The sequence below is a fragment of the Elephas maximus genome, chromosome 23, assembly GCF_024166365.1.
Source record: "Elephas maximus indicus isolate mEleMax1 chromosome 23, mEleMax1 primary haplotype, whole genome shotgun sequence".
NCBI lineage: Eukaryota > Metazoa > Chordata > Mammalia > Proboscidea > Elephantidae > Elephas > Elephas maximus.
The window spans coordinates 10,588,980-10,610,287 of NC_064841.1; the positions used below are offsets into that span (position 1 = coordinate 10,588,980).

Here is a 21,308-nt window from a genome sequence, read left to right on the forward strand (position 1 = left end):
AGGGTCAGTGATTTGGAAAGAGACAGAAATGAAATGACATACTAGTAAATCACCAGTTTCTGGAACGTGATTCAGTCATCAGTGTCCCTGACCAGAAACCCAGAGTCTTCTGTGAGTCAGATAACCTGTGAGCACTTGGGCATTTCTTTGGCCCAGGGAAGCTTCACAGCGGAGGTGCTGGTGCATCTCATCTTGGGTAATGGGAGAAGTATCCATGTCCATGCTGTCAGGGCACCCTGTGTACGTGAGGACATCAAGATTCACTGGTTTGTGGAGACACGCCAAAAGGGAGGATGGCACTTAGGTACAAAAAGTAAGAATGAGGGGGGCTGCAGAAGCTCCCTTGACTAAACAGTCCCCAAAGACCACAATTAGGTGGTACTCTCATTTGCCTTTTTGAAGTTTTCTTTTTTCTTTGGGAATCATTCTCCCTTTAATGCCAAAGAGAATTAAGTGACAACTGTACTCTTATTTGGTAAGCACATTTGAGTATCTGAGAACCATAGAAAGAGTGCTTGGCTTCTCTCAGAAGCCCTGGGTTTGGGTCATGGATGTTGTCTCAGTTATCTAGTGCTGCTATAACAGAAATAGCACAAGTGGATGGCTTTAACAAAGATAAATTTATTCTTTCACAGTCTAGGAGGCTAGAAGTCTGAATTCAGGGGGCCAGCTCCAAGGGAAGGCTTTCTCTGTCAGCCCTGGAGGAACGGCCCTGTCATCAATCTTTCCCTGGTCTTGGAGCTTCTCATTGCAGGGACCCTGTGTTCCTAGCTCTTCTTGTTGGTAGTAATGAGGTCCCCCTGTATCTCCCTCACTTCCCTCTTTTATATCTAAAAAGAGATTGATTTAAGACAATACCTAAGAGTGTAGAGTGAGTCTGGCCTCATTAACATAACTACCTCTCATCCTGCCTCATTAACATCAGAGAGGTAGGATTTTCAACACATAGGAAAATCACATCAGATGACAAAATGGTGGACATTCACACAATCCTGGGAATCATGGCCTAGCCAAGCTGACACACATTTTGCGGGGACACAATTCAATCCATAACAGCTGTTGATCTTAGACTGGTGACTTTTTTCTCAGAGCCTCAGTTTCCAACCTTGTAAAGTAGAGATGATAATATCAGGGAGCCCTAGTGGTGCAGTGGTTAAAAGCACAGGCTGCTAACCAAAAGGTCGGCAGGTCATCCTTGGAAACCCTATGGGACAGTTCTACTCAACTCTGCTCATATAGGGTCATTAGGAGTCAGAAATGACTTGACAGAACAGGTTTGGGTTTTGGTACCCTGTTTATTGGGGAGCCCTGGTTGCACAGTGGTTGAAGTGTCTGGCCGATAGCTCAATGGTCATCCATTACACCGATCAGCAGCTCCGTGGGAGAAAGACGTGGCGGTCTGCTTCCATGAAGATTACAGCCTTGGAAACTGTGTGGGGCCGTTCTACTCTGTCCTATAGGGTTGCTAGGAGTCAGAGTTGACGGCAACATGTTTGTTTTTGGTACATGGTTGGCAAACAGTTAACATGCTTGGGTACTGACCAAAAGATTTATGATATGATTCAAGTTCACCTAGAGGCTCCTCGGAGGTAAGGCCTGATGATCAATTTCCAAAAAATCAACTATTGAAAACGCTATGAAGCACAGTTCTTCTCTGACACACATGGGGTCACCATGAGTCAGAATTGACTTGATAGCAAGTGTTTTGTTTTGTTTTTTAACCACTGTCATGATGCTTAAGTTAAATTAGATCCTGTAAACTGTAAAGTTTTGCATCAGATATTATTATTCCACTGTCATGATGGTTAAGTTAAATTAGATCCTATAAACTGTAAAGTTTTGCATCAGATATTATTATTTTGGCCATGAAGGAAAAGATTAGAACAGTATTATATTTTCATACTCCTTTTTTAGCTGTTGCCTGATCTTTCCTTTCATCACCCAAGTCATGAACTTTTGGATTAAATAGCCACCCACTCAACCATGTGAAGAACTTCTCATATACTTTCTTCTTCCTTTCATCTCTTAGAACAAGAGGATCACAACTCTGGCTTTAGGTTAAAATCATCTGGTAGCTTTCAAATTTCCCAATGCTCAGGCCACACCCCATGTCAACTAAATCAGTCCCAGACATCAGGAAGTCTTTGAAATACTCCCATGCAATCCCAATATGGAGCCAAGGCTGATAACTACGACCCTAGAAGGTGATCCCTTTCTAGCAGTGGATTTTAGACCTCAGTGCCAACTAGAATCACCTGGGATACTTAAAAAAATTTACAGATGGCCCGGTCCCACCCCCTGAAATCCTGATTCAGTTGCTCTAGGGTGTGACCTGGATGCTAGTACATTTTAAAGACTCTTGATGATTCTGATAGGCAGCCAGGGTTGAGGTTCATTGCTCCCAAACTAAGAAGGGTAAATTCCTGGAATATATGTTTCAAACCCAATACTCTTGCACCCATGGCAGACGTCACTAATTACTCCCAGAACTCTTTCCCAATGAGCCCAGACATGGCCTCAGAATCCTTCTCACTGAACCTTCCAGGCAAGTACCAATAACTGATCTGAGTTGCCAGTGGAATTCAATTTGCCACCTTTGCTTTACAGACTTACTCCATCTCAAAGCCAGAGACTGCTTTGTTGGGCCCTCCACTTCCCACCCCTGCTTCCACCTCCATGACTCGGAAGATCCAATATTTTCCCAGGAGCAAGGCTCTCTGAGGCTGTGACTCTGTGACAGCTGTGCAGCGTAAGGACAACACTGCATGTTCACCATGCCTACAATCTTCAGATCTCAAGGACTTTCTGCAAACATTAACTCATTTGTTTGAGAATGTCTGGTGCTAAGAGGACCAATGAGATAATGTTTATGAAACCCTCTGCATTCCCAACATGAAAGGCTGGATGTTATTCATGTAAATGGCCTATTCAGAGGCACAAAAACTCTCACAGGATTTTGCCTGTTTACTATGACTATTGTTTAGGTTCAGGAGACAGGCCACACCACCGTCTTTTAGTGAAGATGCGGTAACGTGGGAAAGGTGGCAGTAAGAACAGACCGGCGGATCTCCAGCCTTTGTCGCTTTCTAGTTTCGTTATTTTAAGCAAGTTTCTTAATGTCTTTCAGCTCCTGTTTGCCCAGTGGGAATGATAATGCCTGGCTGAGATAAAGCGTGAGAGGATGCTGGCACAGAGCACTCAACATCAGCTCTTTGTAGGAGCTGGGTGCCGCCTAGGGCTGATTTTCATAGGACCACGTATGTATTACATTTGCACTTAGGACAGAGGAGATGTAGAGGCTAGTGGTGATTTAGAATCCACGAAGGGTCCTTCCTTTGGCCAATGTGAGAATTAGGACAACTTACACCTTTGAACAGAAACCCTGGTGGTGCAGTGGTTAAGTGCTATGGCTGCTAACCAAAACGTCAGCAGTTTGAATCCACCAGGTGCACCTTGGAAACACTATAGGGCACTTCTACTCTGTCCTATAGGGCTGCTATGAGGCAGAATTGACTCAATGGCAATAGGGTTATGGGGTACACCTTTAAACAATTTCTCATATCAATTTATACTTAAGAACAAGATTTATGCTGAGTGCAGGTTTGCCCTTGAAGTCATGTTATGTCAATCTGGACATTAAACTTCTCTAAGGAGCCCACCTTAACACAATGGTTAAGAGCTTGGCTGCTAACCGAAAGGTTGGCGGTTCAAACCCCCTTTTCTCTACTGGAGAAAAGATCTACTGATCTGCTTCCGTAAAGATTACAATCTGGGAAACCCTAAGGGGCAGTTCTAGTCCATTATATAGGGTCACTATGAGTTGGAATCAATTTGACAGCACCCAACAAAAACAACATTCCAAACAAAACCTCTCAATAGGCAGATGTAGAGTGGCTACTCCATGCCATGTGGGAGAAAGTTGTAGCAGTCTGCTTCTGTAAACTTTTACAGCCTTGGGAACACTATGGGCAGTTGGAATCAGAAACCCTATGGAAAAGGAATCTACTGAACAGCAGTGGGTTTGGGTTTTTGGGCTCCATAGTACGCTGAATAACAGGGCTGAAGAAGAAAGCTTTCATTTCCCTCGTGCATGAGAAGAAATCCCTGCTATAAAGTGATGCACAGTTTTTACAGTCACATCTCTGAAATTGGAGTGCATCTTACAACTGAAGACATGTCATAGCTTAATTAGCAGCATTTTAAAAAAAATGATTCTTAGAATAAATGTGGTATTTTCAAGTTGATGGTATCTTATATTTAGTGAAATATGGCAATAATGACCCCTCAGTGTCATTTGAGACTTAAATGGGTTGACAATGGAAAAACATCTGTATTTTTTATTTACAGAAACCTAACAAATTATCCCCAAATGTAGCAGCTTAAACTAGCACACATTTATTTTCTCACAGGTTCTGAGGACCCACATCCAAGATCGTTCATGGCTATTGGCACGAGGCTTCAGTTCTTTGCAGTGTGGGCCTCTCCATAGGTTTGCTCACAACATGGCCACTGGCTTCCCCCGGAGCAAGTGATGAGAGAGAGAGAGAAGAAGAGGGAGAAGCAGAGAGAGAAAGAGACAAGGAGACACCAGGACAGAAGACCCAATCTGACCAAATCTCAGAAGTGGCACGCCATCATTTCTGCTGTACTCAATTGGTCACACAGATCAACTGTGGTACAAGATACAAAATGAGAGAGGACTACACAGAAGATGGGGATTATTGGAGGTCATCTTGGACTCTGGCTACCACAGCACCCAAGACGTTGAGTGATGTAAAGAAGGTAAGAAACATTAGTTCCTTTCCCCTGTACTACCTTATTAGCACTTTCCTTTTTACCTCTTGTGAAAGTGATTGGACTAGACTGAGTCTACATTTGGGTTTGTGTCACCATCAAACTCATCGGTTTCAGTCTGCACAGCAGTATAGCTGCCGGGCAGCTGGAATGACGGTGGGAGGATGTTGAGGAGAATATTTTATGTTTGACTGTTTGTTATGGCTGGCCCTGGATGGAGAGCATCCATCTGGCTTGTCTACAAGATGAAGGATCTTTGGATTTTTACCTATCTCGCTTTTGAAAGGAATACATCCAAACTGCCACCCAGGAGAACGCAACCACCTCACTGCTTCCAAACTTCGTAGAGCAGTGGTTTAGCACAAACTGGGAGCTTTAAATCTCCAAGAGCTCAGAGGATCTCAGTCCTAGGTGCTTTACGGTTGGTTACAAGGGGACTGAGGGCTGAGCAAACCATCATCTGCCAGGGTACTAGAAAGAATAAACACATGTGTTGTGAAACTCTGGAACCGTCTAACCCTGGTTGCCAAAGTATTATTTGGCATAAGGAACCTAGTTATTCTGAAGGCGAATTTAGGGCAGCCCTTGAGATAATTCCACCTACACTAAATCAGCGGTCCTCAAAGCCACTTCCTGGCCCAACAGCATCAGCGTCACTGGAGGATTTCTTAGAAATGCAAATTTTCAGTCCTTACTTCAGATCTACTGAATGAGAAACTCAGGGTGGGAGCCATTCCTGGGTTTTTCAGGGATGTTGTTGTTGTTTGTTTGTTTTTGTATTTATGATCTTGTTTTAATACATCACCACCAAAGAAAAGAACTTATGTTTTCATTTGGATGCTTTTGAGTGCAGACTGCATCTCACTTCTCCTGGATCTGATGTGAGGCAGCCCAGGAAGGAAGAAGGGGAGGGAAATAGTAGCTTAATTTGCAGTTTGTTTGTTTGTTTACTTTTTTAATTGTGGTAAAATATGTATAAAATTTACCATTTTCACCATTTCTAAGTGTATGATTCACTGACATTAATTGCATTCACAATGCTGTACAGCCATCACCACTGTTTCTAAAATTTTTCATCACCCCTAACAAAAACTGGTATCCATTCAGCAATAACTCCTCATTCTCTCCTCTTCCCAGGCCCTGGTAACCACTCACCTACATTGGATTCTATGTAGTTACCCCTTTTAGATATTTCATAGAAGTGGAATCAGCAAAGTGTGTTTCAGTAAACTCTCCAGGTGATTTTGATGCATACTCAAGTTTGAGAACCACGGTCCACTGTAAAACTCACTCATTTAGAGTAAGACATATGCAAAAAAAAAAAAAAAAAAAAAACACTAAATAATAGTGTTTGAAGATGCTCTTGGGTAATACAACTGTGATCATTAAGACTGTGTGCCACCTTGGCTGGGCCATGATTCTCAGTGGTTTGGCAGTTATGAAGTAGTTTGACAGTCATATAATGATGTGATCACTTTCATGATGACATCTGATACAATGTGATCACCTCCATGATGGGATCTGCTGTGAGCAGCAAATCAGTTGAAAGGGAGTTTCCTTGGGAGTATGGCCTGCATCCAATATAGGTGGGCATTCTGGCAAGACTCTGGATCCTGCCACTGGCTCCTGTTCATCTGACCTCTGGTTCTTGGGACTTGAGCTAGCAGCTTACCTACTGATCTTGGGATTCATCACCCTCCAGAGTCTGTGAGCCAGAGGCCTGTTATCTTGGATTTGCCAGCCCCTGAAGCTACATGGGTCAGGAGAAGCCTCCAGTCTGACACACAGACATGGGACTTTCCAACCTCTACAACTGCATGAGCCATTTCCTTCATGTAAATCTCTCCCTCTCTCTTTCTCCCTTTCTCGATATATATGTGTATATATCCACACTTCACTGGTTTTGCCTCTCTAGAGAACCCAGCCCAAGACAAGAACTATAAAGAAAAGTAAGGAAATGATTACTATTACTATAAATGTCAGGATGGTGGTTACTCTTAGGGAAGAAGGAAGGAGGTGTGGGTTGTATAGAAAAGAGCAGTTGGAGGGCTTCTGGGATGGGGTGTTACCCACTTTAAAGCATGTGGGAGCACCTACTATGTACCTAGCATGGTCTCCAGAGAGGCAGATGATGCCAATATGATAGCTGGGGGCTTGACACGCTCACACCTGCCCCCAGCACAGGGTAGCTGTGCAGCTGTCTCATGAATGCAGCCTTTAACAAACACAGCCCAGCATAGATATGTTTTGATAGAGTGAAAGCTACATCGGAAAGAACTTTTTCAATTAAATAGGACAGAATCTCAACTCCAGCACCACTAAGAAGTTCAAGGGACTTCTCCAGGCCTCCAGCAAAGCTGTCTACTCACTTTTGTTTTCTTTCTTTCTCTCATCTCCTGCCTCTTCATTTCCTGGACTGTCAGTCTCCTCTTATCGCAGAAGAGCTTCCTCTTTGTGGCAGGATATGGAGAGGATACATAGCCTCAAGCAATTCCTGGCATAAGTCACTTGTCATTTCAGCTTAGTGAAGCCATAGGAAAGAGGGCTTGTCTCTCCCAGTGTCCAAAATAAAACTCCATGAAAGGACCCTAATTTCCCTGCTGGGCCTAGACTTGGGATATTTTGACTGCGTAGACATGGGCTATGTGTCTACCCCAGGATCACATGGAACGTTAGACGGCAGTTCCCCAAAGGAAAGAAAAAAGGGAGTCCAGGTGGCCAAAACGATAATACTTGTTTGCCGTATGCAGACTTTGTGGGAACCCCACACGAGAGTACTTTGTTCCTGGGATGGAGAGTAATGTGGAAAGGACGGAGCTGAACTCAGCCTCCCCTGATCGAAGGCATTGGCATTCCGTGGTGAATGAAGAAAACCAGAGCAGATGCCCAGGGGCTTGCTTTGACTCCTCACCGTGACTCGTTCCCAGATCCCACCCAGCCTCCAGGTAACTCCTTGGCCTTCCCAGCGTGGTGCTGTCTCCAGAGATGGGGACGCAGCAGCATTGCCTTGCAGGAAGAACACTGGGCTCAGAGCCAGGGCCCTCAGTCCCTCTTTCCCCCTGACTTGGTCAGGCTCACTCCATTCTCAACAAACATGGCATCGTAGCTGTTGTTGTTAGGTGTGGTTGAGTCATTTTGACTCATAGTGACCGCATGTGACAGAGTGGAGCTGTTCTATAGGGTTTTCCTGGCAGTAATCTTTACAGAAGCAGATTGCCAGGTCTTTCTTCCACAGAGATGCTGGGTGGATTTGGTCTACCAACCTTTCAGTTAGCAGCTGAGTGCTTAACTATTGTGGCATTTACATTTTTACATATATATGTATATATATATATATATGGAGTCTCAGTAGTTAAGAGATTGGCTGCTGGTCAAAAGGTGGACAATTCAAATCCACCAACTGCTCCTTGGAAACTCTATGGGCAGTTCTACTCTGTCCTATATGGTTGAATCGACTCGAAGGCAACGGGTTTTATATATAAATGTAAACCTAAAAAACCAAATCCTGTTTCACATGGGTTGTTTCACCATACCACATCAAAGTGAAACTCATGTGAAATTGTTCAATTACGGATTAGTAAATTAAGTGAAAGTAAGCCTGTGCTTACCTTGCTTACTGAGTCATCTGCCCCAACAGGGATTGTAAATGTGAAAAGAGGCTTTGATTCTGTAGGAAGGCACTGTGGGTTGAGAGAGAGACAGGTGCCAGTCATACCGAGAAGCAGAATCTCTGATGTGGTGAAAAAATGTGAAATTGTTCGCTATAGATTAGTAAATAAAAACAAGTAAGCCCATGCATACCCTGCTTATTGGGTAATCTGCCCATACATATATACACATATGTATACATATATGTGTATGTGTGTGTATAAGCTCTGGTGGTGCAGTTATTAAAGTGCTCGGCTGCTAACCAAAAGGTCGGCAGTTCAAAGCCATCAGCCGCACTGCGGGAGAGAGATATGGCAGTCACTTCCATAAAGTTTCACAGCCTTGGAAACCATATGGGGTATGGTGCAGTTCTACTCTATCCTATAGGGTCACTATGAGTTGAATCGACTCCACGGCAGTGGGTTCAATTTGGTGTTTTGGCCTCAAGAAAGAGACACTGACCTGGTGAGGGCAAGTGGGGCTAAAGAGATTTTGGGCAGTATTAGTACCTTGAGTTGTTGGAATGGTTCATCTGGTTAGATACATTCCAAAATAAATGTTATAGATTTTACTTACATTTCCAAAAATTTATATCTACATAATTTTGGCAGACAGTTAAATGAGGGGACCACACAGCTAACTCTTGCAGGTCGCTGAAGCCTCTGAGCACTTTGCCTGCTCCAGGCCACTGAACACAAGATTTGCTTCCTCCTTGGTTGCAAGGGATGCTAATTTGGTTTTATGAAAAGGAAAAAGAGGGAAGAGTGGGAAGGTCCAGTTTTTGAATTGCAAATGGAGCTAACTGGCATTTTTTCAGCTCAACTGTCTACAGCTTAAGTAGAAAATTCGTAACTGATTTTTCAAAAATCTAGGAAAGTTATTAACGCTACCACTCACTGTGGATTTCTAGTTGATTAAATGTTTTGTTTTACTTCTAGCTGAGCACCACACTTTTGATTTCTCAAAGCATTTATTCATATACAAAAAAAAAATGACCATTTTGTAAGTTAGTCAAATGGCTATAGTCCACATGGATTAGTATGTCATTCATTCAAACAATAAGTTGTGTGTGAGCCCTATTATGTATGAGGCAGAGTTCTGGGCATTGAAGACATAGCAATAAACAGAACACCTGCAGTAAGAAGTCTGTTTGCCAGAAAAGAATTACAGGATGCTAAAAGATCAGATAAAGCACTCGGTTGCTAACCGAAAAGTCAGCTGTTAGAACCCACCAGCCACTCCACAGAAGAAAGATGTGGCAGTCTGCTTCAGTAAAGAATTACAGCCTTGGAAACCCTATGGGGCAGTTCTACTGTGTCCTATAGGGTCACTTTGAGTCGGAACCAACTCAAAGGCAGATGTTCCTCAGAAAGGAGGAAAGTCTCAGGTGCCATCACAGATTTTGAGAGGCATAAAGCAGATAAATGTCAATGACCAAGCAAAGAACAAGCCTGTGGAATCAGTAATTCACATGGGAGGCAAGGCTACTCCGAAGTTAAGTTTGTTTTTGGAGTTAAGACTAGTTTTAGTAGTTGCTGTCATGTCATCTCTGGCTCTTGGTGACCCCATGTATGCAGAGTAGAACTGCTCCATAGAGTTTTCGGAACTGTGACCTTTTGGAAACAGATCTCCAGGCCTTTCTTCCAACGTACTTCCTGGTGGATTCAAACCACCACCCTTTCAGTTAGTTGCCGAGTGCCTAACCACTGGTGCCACCCAGGGACTTCAGAGTCAGGACTACTGAGCTTGAGTCCCAGTTCCACCATGTAGCAGCTATGTTATTTGGGCTCCATGCTCAAATAAGAGCTGATCCATACAACACAAGTTGCAGGTTTAGATCAGATGAGATTTACCCTATTTCTCTAAAGCTCTGGTTTTCAACTTCAGTTGCACACTAGAATTACCCAAGGAGTTTTAACAAACAGATGCCCAGACACAACCCCCCAAAAGTTTGGTGCAATTGGTGCAAAGTACTGCCGGAACTTCAGGATTTTTAGTTGTGAATTGGGTGTGCATCGAGTGTCAAAACCCACTGGTCTAACTGAATAAGAACGTAAGCTGATCTGCCCTTAAGTCACAACCAGGGCAGTTACTGATGAGGACAGCCCTCCTTCCACACCAGTATTCGAGCTACAAGTTGTCTTGGAAACAGCCAGTGAAAAAGGGAATCACTTCCACCAACTAGTGCTAAAAATTGACAGAGGCTGCTATAATTCTAACCCTGTGAGGCATTTGTGTGACTCCTTACAGTCCCAGAGTGTGTCCCTCAGCTGGCAACTTGAGCTGGAGTTAGAAATGTAGACTCCAATAACAGCTCTGCCATAGCCTGGCCAAGAGACCACGGGCAAGTCCCTTTGCTTCTCTGGTTTTGGTTTTGTTACTTGTGTGTTTGTGGAGTTGAGAATGTCAGTAAAGCATTTTGTAAGCTGTAAAATACTCTATGAATGGAATCAAATTAAGGCCTTGAACCAGCTTGGTCTGGCTCAAACCTCTGTTGATAATTTGCATTTCTAACAAGTTCCCAGGAAGTTATACATAAGAATCACCTTGGGATCTTGTTAAAATGTAGATTCTGATTCTGTATATCTGGGATGGAAATGCAAATTCTCAGCGAAGAACTTGTGAGAAAGGCAAATTCTCAGCAGGGGTTTGAACTCAGTCAGCCTGGTTTGAAACCCTACCTGGAACATAGATTCCATCTAGAGCCACCTCACCCAGTGTGAATCCTGGCTCCTAACTTTTACAAGATGAGTAATGCTGAACAAGTAATTTAACCCCTCTGTGCTTCAGTTTTCATCAAATTGAGGTAATGATAGTGCCTACTTCACTGGTTGTTATAAAGATTAAATGAGTTAATATTTGTAAAATGCTTAAAACAGTATCTGGAACATATAACATATAGGGAACACCATGTAAGTGTTAAATAAAATATACTTTTAGCAAGGGAGAATGAAGAAAACCAAAGACACAAGGGAAAGATTAGTCCAAAGGACTAATAGACCACAACTACCACAACCTCCACCAGACTGGGTCCGGCACAGTTAGATGGTGCCCGGCTACCACCACTGACTACTCTGACGGGGATCATAATAGAGGATCCCAGACGGAGCTGGAGAAAAATGTAGAACAAAATTCAAACTCACAACAAAAGACCAGACTTACCGGTCTGACAGACACTAGAGGAACTCCAAGAGTATGGCACCCAGACACCCTTTTAACTCAGTACTGAGGTCACTCCCGAGGTTCACCCTTCAGCCAAAGATTAGAAAGGCCCATAAAGCAAACAGTAATACATGTAGCTCAACCATGTATACGAGACTAAATGGGCACAGCAGCCCAGGGGCAAGGACAAGACAGCAGGAGGGGATGGGAAAGCTGGACGAATGAAAATGGGGAACCCAAGGTTGGGAGGGGGAGAGTGTTGACACATTGCACGGTTAGCAACCAATGTCACAAAACAATAGGTGTATTAGTTGTTTAATGAGAAACTAGTTTGCTCTGTAAAACTTCATCTAGAGTACAATAAAAATAAATAAATAAAATACACTTTTTAACCAAGGGTATGTCATCCGCAATCTACTTAAAGATGCATCGCTATTGACAGACCTTGGGGTGTAATGAACTTGATCTACATCTTGTTGTTAGGTGCCGCTGAGTCAGTTCCGAGTTAGAGTGACCCTATAGGACAGAGTAGAACTGACCCATAGGGTTTCCAAGGAGTGGCTATTAGATTTGAACCACCACCCTTTTGGTTAGCGGCTGAGCTCTTAACCACTGTGCCATCAGGGCTCCAACCTACATCTCAGTGGTGCTAATTTAACACTGAAATACCCACTTCGAAAGTCTACACTCCAAGAGTGGTTAGAGCAGAGCCTCAATATGGCTAAATTAGAAATAATATTTAGATGTTAGACATAATATTTAATAGCAATGATTTGCTCTTTGGCTGGTTAGGAAGATTGCCTTGGAGTCCCTGGTGGCACAAATAGTTAAGCGCTCAACTATTAGCCTCAAAGTTGGTGGTTGAACCCACCCAGAAACCCCTCAGAAGACAAGCCTGGCGATCTGCTTCTGAAAAGTCACAGCCTTGAATGCCCTATAGAGCAGTTCCACTCTGCTCCCTGCAATCGTCGTGAGTGGGAATTGACTCAATGGCAACTAACAAGAGAAAGATTGCATGAAGGGGCCATGGGACACCCTGAGCCCAGCCCCCTGAGGTGCCCAGGTCGTGACTGCAGGAAACTCTCGGCAGGTTTGGGTAACTGAGAGGCAGCATGGGTGGCTGACAGTGGTGGGCAAGAGAATGGAGTAGGAGGCGGGGCATGGGAGAAGGTGTCAGGAGGTGCAGAGCAGCGTTAGGGAGGGCTGCAGGGACCCCTGTTCTTTTCCACATTATCAACGTCAGCATTGTGTAAATCTTCTAAAGCTCACGTGCTGCCTTTGTGTGTTAAAAAAATCCTTAAGCTATTTATAGTCCTGGATGCTATTGTTTTATGAACTTGGCTACTGTTTTCAGTCAATATGCCCAGGAGCAGAGAATAAGATTCCAAACACACATGTGAAAGAAATTCTCAGGTCCCGGTCTATTTTATGTTCCGAGAGTTGCAGAAATGGAATATTTGAGAGCGTAATGGAATACGTTCTCCGAGCATTTAACTTAACACAGCCCTACTCCATGCATCCGGCAGAGGGAGAGGAGCAATACAAGCTTAAATGCCATTCTACTGTGTCCTTAGTATGAGATAGATGTGAGTCCACCACTTCCTTGGTCACCTCAACCATCACAGGCTCCTCCTGGCGTTAGTGTCTTGCCTCCTAAGATTCCAGAGACAAAAATACATGGATCTCTCTAGAGTCCTATCACATTGGACTTGCTGTCGGAAGATCCATCTGCCAACAGTTCTTCATGGGTGAGCTATGTGAGACATTCAAGAGTGACCCTGACTATTCACAAATCTCTCTTTATACCTCGACTTCAAAGCCTAGTCCCTAAATAAGATTTTTTTTTTCTCCCATCTCCAACAGATTTATTTTTTGGAAAGGAAGTGGTTTTGAGGAAAGGAAGGAAAGCATGAGCCAGGGGAAAAATATGGAATAGAAAATGAACACAAATGTAAGCTCTTTCGCTGATTGTTTTATACACCGCAAGCTAGCACAGGGAATGTCCTGTACAAAACAATACAACGCAGATTGAAAGATCGAGGTGTTCCCTCAGCAAGGCTGAAGATTTCAGTCTCTGGATTTGGAATTTAGGCTGCAGCCCTTGTTTTTAGAGGGTTCCCTGAGTGTGTGACACAGTCCATACTTTAACCAGATTTGGACAGAAATTGTGCTTGGTTTCACGTGTCACGTAACTACCGAAGTATTTCCCCAGGATGCAGTGCCAGGTGCAGTTGTGCTTCTTGTCAAAACTCCTTGATACGAGCTGCAATGTCCTGGTCTATGTTCTTTCTCCAACACCTGAGTAGCTCACACCAGCTCCTCTTGCATCTCCTCTGACGTGTCTGCCTTTTTTTTTTACATGGCCTTTGTCCACATTCATGGAGCCCTGGTGGTACAGTGGTTAAGAGCTCAGGCTGCTAACCAAAGGGTCGGCAGTTCGAATCCACCCACTGCTCCTTGGAAACCCTATGGGGCAGTTCTACTCTGCCAGAATTGACTCGACGGCAATGGGTTTTTGTCCATGTGGTTGCCTAGGGGGCAAGACCTGAACAGGGGCAAGAACGTCATGGTGTGTAAGGCTTAACTCTGAGGCACCAGCTCTCCCCACCCTTTGCCTGCTTCCACCCACCCCTTTGGCACGCCTACGCCCGTACCCCTCACCCTGTTTTTCAGGAATCCCCTAAGTAAGATTTGACTTCACTATAAGCTAAATTCTCCAAGAAATGGATTCATGGATGAGTTTCCCCATTCAAGGGTGAATTAACCAGTAAACAAGATACACAGACTTACAGTAACCAAGGTACACATGGGCTTAATTACTAACTAATCTGTAGTGCACAATTTCACATGGGTTTCTAAGATGTGGTGGAAAACAGGTGAAATTGTGTAAGCCCGGGTGTACTTTGCTTATTGGGTAATCCATCCCTGTCCCCATCCCTGGGGTGTGGGGCATTTGGATGACATTCTCTCTGGCTCCTGCCTTCACTTTTCAAGTGAAACCACTTCTCTGGCGAAAGTTCGTAGTAGCCTCCAAGCTGCTGCCAACAGGACATGATTCCCTGGTTCACCTGCCCTGCCCAAGGTCCTGGACTCTGCTGAAACTTCGAATTTTGTCCACTTGATTTCCACGCTTTTTCTACCTTTTGGTTCTCCCCCATCTCTTTAACCATTTGTTCTCAGTCCTTTTCCCAGTTCCCTCCTCCTCTGCATACCCCTTGGTGTTACCCAGGGTTTCCATCCCACATTATAACATTCTTCTTCTGTCCTCCCCTGGTCAGACTCACCCACACCCGTTGATTCAACTGCTGTCTATTTGCTAAGGGCTCTGAAACAATCATTTCTACAGTCTCCAAGCTCATTTTCAAGTGCTTCTTGGTAGTAGACAACTTAGTGACCTACAGAGATCTCAGAGTCAACATGTCCAAATCCAAGTTACTAACTTTCCATAGATTTACTTCTCCCCCTTATCTCTCTTCACCTACTGGTAAACGGAGCCCTGGAGGCACAGTGGTTAACAGTTTGGTTATTGACCAAAAAAGGTCAGAAGTTCAAATCCACCAGCTGCTCCTTGGAAACCCTATGGGGCAGTTCTACTCTGTCCTATAGGGTCGCTATGAGTTGGAATCAACTTGGAGGCAACAGGTTTGGTTTTTGGTTTACTGGCGAACAGCTGTAAACCAAAAACCAAACCTGTTGCCTTTAAGTCAATCCCAACTCATAGCGACCCTATAGGACAGAGTAGAACTGCCTCGTATGGTTTCCAATTTTGTAATCTTTATGGGTGAACCCAGGTGGTGCAGTGGTTAAGAGCTCAGCTGCTAACCAAAAGGTCAGCAGTTGGAACCCACCAGCCATTCTACGGGAGAAAAATGTGGCAGTCTGCTGGAGAAAGGTGTGGCCATCTGCCTCTGTAAAGAAAAGATTACAGCCTTAGAAACGCTATGGGGAAGTTCTACTCTGGCCTACAGGGGTCACTATGAGTCGGAATAGACTGGGTGGCAACGTGTAATCTTTATGGAAGGTGGAGCAGCTTGTAGGTTCTAACAGCCATCCTTTTGATTAGCAGCCCAGTGCTTAATCACTGCACCATCTGGGTTCCTTGCAAACAGCCTTACTACCCACCAAAGGCATCCAGGAAAGAAGTCTGGGACTCAACGTAGATAGCTTTCTCTATTCCAGCCTCTACATTCAATTAGTCACCATGTCTCATGGACACTGCATTCTTTTTTTTTTTTTAATTATTTTTTGAAAGGGAGGGAAAAGTAATACACATGATTAAGAATATGAGTAGACAAACTAGGCATTCTAAAACAGACTCAAGTATATGTGGATGCTTAGTAAATGATAAAGATGGTCATGAGGGAAAATATTAAGTTTTTAAAGATGGTGTAGGGACAACCTGATAACTATCTCCAAAAAGATCAAAATAGATCCCTACCTCATACCATAAAAAAAAAAAAACAGAATAAATTCTGAATGAATCAGCAATCTAAACATAAAAAGGCATACAAGTACTAGAAGAAAACATGGGTGAATTCTATATAACTGAGCTTGGAAAGAATCTTTCAACGCTATCATTCAAGCCCCTAAAGCAATAATAGAAAAATTCTGATGAATTTCACCACATAAAAATACAGGTTTTTATGACAGTATAAAACATCATAAGCAATGTCAGAAGACAAACTAGTGGAAAATATTTGCAACTTAAATTGCAGACAAAGGACTAATCTCTTTAATTTTTAAAGAGTGCCTAAAAAAAAAAAAAAAAAAGAAGAAGAAGAATATCTAAAAACCTGATAGGAAAAATGGACAAAAATCATGAACAGATGGTTCATAGAAAGAGATATACAAATGACCCTTAAATATGTAAAAAGATGTTCAACTTTACCCATAATGCGCTAAGTGCAGATCCAAACCACACAGAGTTACCACTTCTCATGTATTCGTATGGGCAAAAATTCAAAAGCTGAACAACACACTCTGCTGGCAAGCCTGTGGAGAAACAAGCAGTGTCACACAGTACTGGTGGGAATGCAAAATGCCAAAGGTCCCTGACGAAAGGAGTTTGGCAATGTCTAATAAAATTGTTTATGTGTTTCCATTTGGATCCAAGAAAACTATTTCTAGGAAGGAAACCACTTGAACGAAAATCTCTACAAATATTAAACAGCTCGTGTACATTGTTTTTCAACAGAATATTATTTGTAATAGACAATTATCAAAAATAACCCAAAAGCCACTATAATAAATCAAGCTGCGGTATGCCCACATGATGAAGTACTATGAAAGATTGCTATAAACTGATAGGAAGTGATTTCCAGGATGGAAACCCTGGTGGCCTAGTGGTTAAGTGCTACGGCTGTGAACCAAAAGGTCAGCAGTTAGAGTCCGCCAGGCGCTTGTTGGAAACTCTATGGGGCAGTTCTACTCTGTCCTATAGGGTCGCTATGAGTCAGAATCGACTCGATGGCACTGGGTTTGGCTTTTTTGGTTTATTGTTAAGTGGAGGGGAAAAAAAAAATAAAAAGAACTCCATCTAGTATACTACCTTTGTATAAAATATAAGAAGAAATAAGAAAAAAAGTACATATATATGGCTGTAATCTTAACAGAAGCAGATTGTCAGGACTTTTTTCCATGGTAAAGCTAAGTGGGATTGAACCACGCACCTTTAGGTTAGCAGTCGAACTCAAACTGTTGGGCCACCACAGGAACCCACAGATTACTTATTAGTTCAAAGAGGAAGAAAACACAAACAGAAAAAAAGATCTTTACAATTGAGAAATCTGGAAGGCACTGCCTTAGCCAAGTGATCAAACTTAGCATTATCAGCGGCTAGACAACCTGACATCATGTGTCTTTTGAGGAGATACAAAATAAATTACGCATTACCTATGATGAGTTCTTGCCAAAAATATTGTAACAGAATCTATTCAAGTGTCTAGACCTAACTCCCAGTTTATCAGAAATACAGGAACTATCAGAACAAGTTAAATGACAGCAGTACGAAGCAATCAGACAAATACAGAATTCTAAAAGACAACTAGAACTTTTCAAAATGAATCGATTTTATAAAAAAATAAAGAAGTGAAAGGACAGACATATACCAAGAGAGACCAAAGAAATACAGCCACCAAATGCAATGTGTGACTCTTGATTGGATCCCAAATTAAAAAAAAAAAAAAAATCTTACACTTTATTTAACAGTGAAAGAAAAAGTATAAAGTTTCCTTTTGAAACAATTGGGGAAATTTGAAGGTGGGCTGTATTTTTTACAATGTCATGAAACTATTGTTATTATTATTATTATTGCAGTAACAGTAATACAGTCATGTAGGGGAATGTCCTTGCTCTTAGAAGATGTCTACTGAGTTTTTCTCCAACTTCCTTCCAAGTGGTTCAGCATGCACACACAAAAAAGTATGTATAAAAGATAAAGGAAAAAGGACAAATGAACAACCAAGGAATCCAGCTGAAGGCCAAACAGTGATAGTTGCAGTTATCCTTTCAATTTTGCTGAAGTTCAAAAGTTTTCAAGATAAAACATTCTAGATTGAGTAACATATTTTGTTCAGCATTTTTCAAAACACGTCTTTTGCTACTTACTCCAATCAGAAACACATAATTTACAACATAAATTGTGATAACTAGGTGATGCTTCAGTAAGAAGTAACATCAAAATATCAAGGGCTTACAGAAACAAAGGTTTATTTCTTGGTATTTTTTTATAGCTATAGCTCATGCTATAGCTCTGTTATAGTTGGCGTATGCAGTCTCTTCATTATACTGCAATTTTATTACTATCCTTGGTGCCAGAGAGGAAAGAGCTATGGAGCGTCCCTCACAAACAATTAAATGCTTGACTGGAAATGACACACACAACTCATTCGTCACATGACCCAACTCACTCCCAAACGGAGACAGAGATCTGGAAATATCTGGTGAACAGTATTCATTTCTATCACATTGTTCATTATGTTTTATGTCATAGTAACCATTTAGACACGCCATAAATTCATATGGGGCCATGGTTAAGAGCACAGATTTTGGACCCAAATTATAAGGGTCATAGCTGAGCCACTTACTACCTAATCTAAACTAAGTTTCACCTCTTTGTGTCTCAGTTTCTTCCTGTGTAGAAAAATGGGTCTAATAATAGTAGCTGTTTTGGGAAAGATTAAATGAGTCAATATATTTAACATTTAGAACAATGGCAGGCACAATACTGTCATTGTTTAGAAACGATTTTAAAATCATTTTTATTTTACAGTATGAAACTCAATGTAATGCCTTAAAGAAATTTCCCAATACTCCTTCCCTGTCTCAAACAGTAAAAAGATTTACAGTGAAAAGTAAGTTTCTGTCTCACATCTGAGCCTCACTAACCAGTTTTTCTCCTCAGCTACAACTGTTATCAGCTTGGCATTTAGGCACTTACTGCCTTTCAGCCCCGAATTCACCCTTCATTTTCTTGCGTGTGATACTAAAACATCTCTCCCTTGCCAGCTGGCACGATGCAGAACTTGGTCAGTAGAGGGCATCAGAGGGACTCTGAAGAGAAAAGGGAACTCTTTCCTGGCTCTGGTGGGCTTTCGTTCTTGCTTGTGTGGTGCTGGAAGACCCAATGATGGAGTGAGCTCTGCAGGAGCCCCAGTTGGCTTCCCTGTGGCCAGTTCAGCGACACTCCTGAGGGCAGCTTCCTGGCAGCTTCTCAGTGAGTACAGACAGTCGTCCACCCAGCTTCTCATCAATAGCACCCTCACAGGCAGCTTGCTGATGACTGTCATCAGCACCCACAACAGCTGGTTTCTTCTGGCCAACCTCAGCCTACCGGTACCGCAGTGGGGGGATTTCCAGCTTGCCAGCCCTGGCCCATGACTCTCAAACTGTTGAATTGGGCCGACTCTGACCATGGACAAAACCAAATCCAAACCTGTTGCCGCTGAGTGACCCTGTAGGGTTTCCAAGGCTGTAAATCTTTATAGAAGCAAACTGACACATCTTTTTCCCACAGAGTGCCTGGTGACATCGAACCACTGACCTTTGGGTTAGCAGCCAAGTTCTTTAACCACTGTGTCACCAAGGCTCCCAGGATAAAAAATAAAAAAACAAAATTCTCCACCATCCTGGGGGCTGCATCCTCTCCAAGAAGGTCTGAATCCAGATTTGAAGAGCTTCCCCTTCCCAGTTCATTCCTTCCTTGGATAGCCTTCTCAGCACTAGGTTATTCTTTAGAGTTACCTTATTCCCTCTTAACAATTAATTCCCTGTGATTGATCATTCTTTATATTAAATCCTCCTTGTTCAAATCGCTGTGTGGTTTCTGTCTCCTGAATGGATCCCACATGATACAACATCTTCTTGTTATAGTTTCTCAGAGGTGCTCTATGCCTATGCAAACCTGTGTGTGTGTGCACGCGCACGTGTGTAAGACCTCTTTTGTTACACTCTACATGGTGTTTATTAACTAGGCTATCATTCTATATCAGTACATATATATTTATCTCATTTTCAATATATCCCCTCCTCATTTATTGACATGGTTAGGTTCCAAAGACCAGGTTGTTAGGCAAAAATCAGTGTTATGCAAAAATGGAAGATGACCACAACAGATCACAAAATTGAGCAGAGCTACATCATTACGTAACTGCCAGATTACATCATTAAATAACTGCCAAATTACATCATTACGTAAGTGCCAAATCACTGAGAATCATGGCCCAGCCAAGGTGACACATAACTTTAATCATCACAGCCAGTGTTACTCCTTCACCTCGTTACTACCAGACGTACGTTATTAATGTGCAAGACAGCCGAACAGTAGATTTTTTACTTTTGTCCTAAATGCAAAATATGTCAGAAAACAAAATAGTTGATAAGTGAGGAGTAGGTGTAGTTGCCTAGTATTCCGTTATGTAGATTTGCCTTAATCATTTCAACCAGCTCTCTGTTAATTGGGAGGTAGATTATTCCTGAGTGGTCGCTAGGTGGTACAAGTGGTTTGAGCTCCACTGCTGCCCTAAAGGTCAGTGGTTTGAACACACTCAGAGGAACCATGGAAGAAAGGCCTGGCCATCTGCTTCCATAAAGATCACAGTAAAAAAAAAAAACCAACTCTATGGAGCAGTTCTATTCTATAACTTGTGGGATTTCCATGAATCAGAATCAACTCAATGGCGGCAGGTTTGGTTTGTTTTTTTTTAGATTATTTATAGTCTTTCTTCTTCACAAATACTAGACTCCTTACCTGGTAGGTCCTTGTGCAAGCAGATCTGGAAAGAGTCTGCCTTCTTAAATTCTCCCAGGCCATCTCCATGCCCACTGCCACCACCACGGTATAAAAACCCCAAAACCAAACTCACTGCCGTCAAGTCGATTCCAACTCCCAGCAACCCTATAGGACAGAGAACTACCCCCACAGGGTTTCCAAAGCTCTCAATCTTTACGGAAGCAGGCTGCCACGTCTTTCTCCCACGGAACGGGCTGGTAGGTTTGAACCGCTGACCTTTTGGTTAGCACCCAAGTGCTTAACCACTACCCCACCAGGGCTCCTGCCCACCGTAGTATACACATTCTTTATTTTTTAATGAATATTTAATATTTTTCATTAATTAGAATAAGAAAGCATTTGCATACATTTTAATTATTTAAAGAACATATAAAATCAATGAAAAATATACCCTAAGGAAAATTATCAGGCATAC

The 21,308-nt window shown here is 42.6% G+C and overlaps 1 protein-coding gene across 1 annotated transcript in view; it reads left to right on the plus strand.

The window, feature by feature from the left end:
* The first annotated feature begins 2,952 nt into the window (after positions 1–2,952).
* Positions 2,953–21,308, plus strand: part of TM4SF18 (transmembrane 4 L six family member 18) — a 53,115-nt gene continuing 34,759 nt past the window's right edge. The window contains exons 1-3 of the mRNA XM_049867500.1: positions 2,953–3,257; positions 4,410–4,782; positions 7,545–7,739. Coding sequence (XP_049723457.1) covers positions 7,658–7,739 — 82 coding nt within the window. The 5' untranslated portion in view covers positions 2,953–3,257; positions 4,410–4,782; positions 7,545–7,657. The remainder of the gene's footprint in view (positions 3,258–4,409; positions 4,783–7,544; positions 7,740–21,308) is intronic.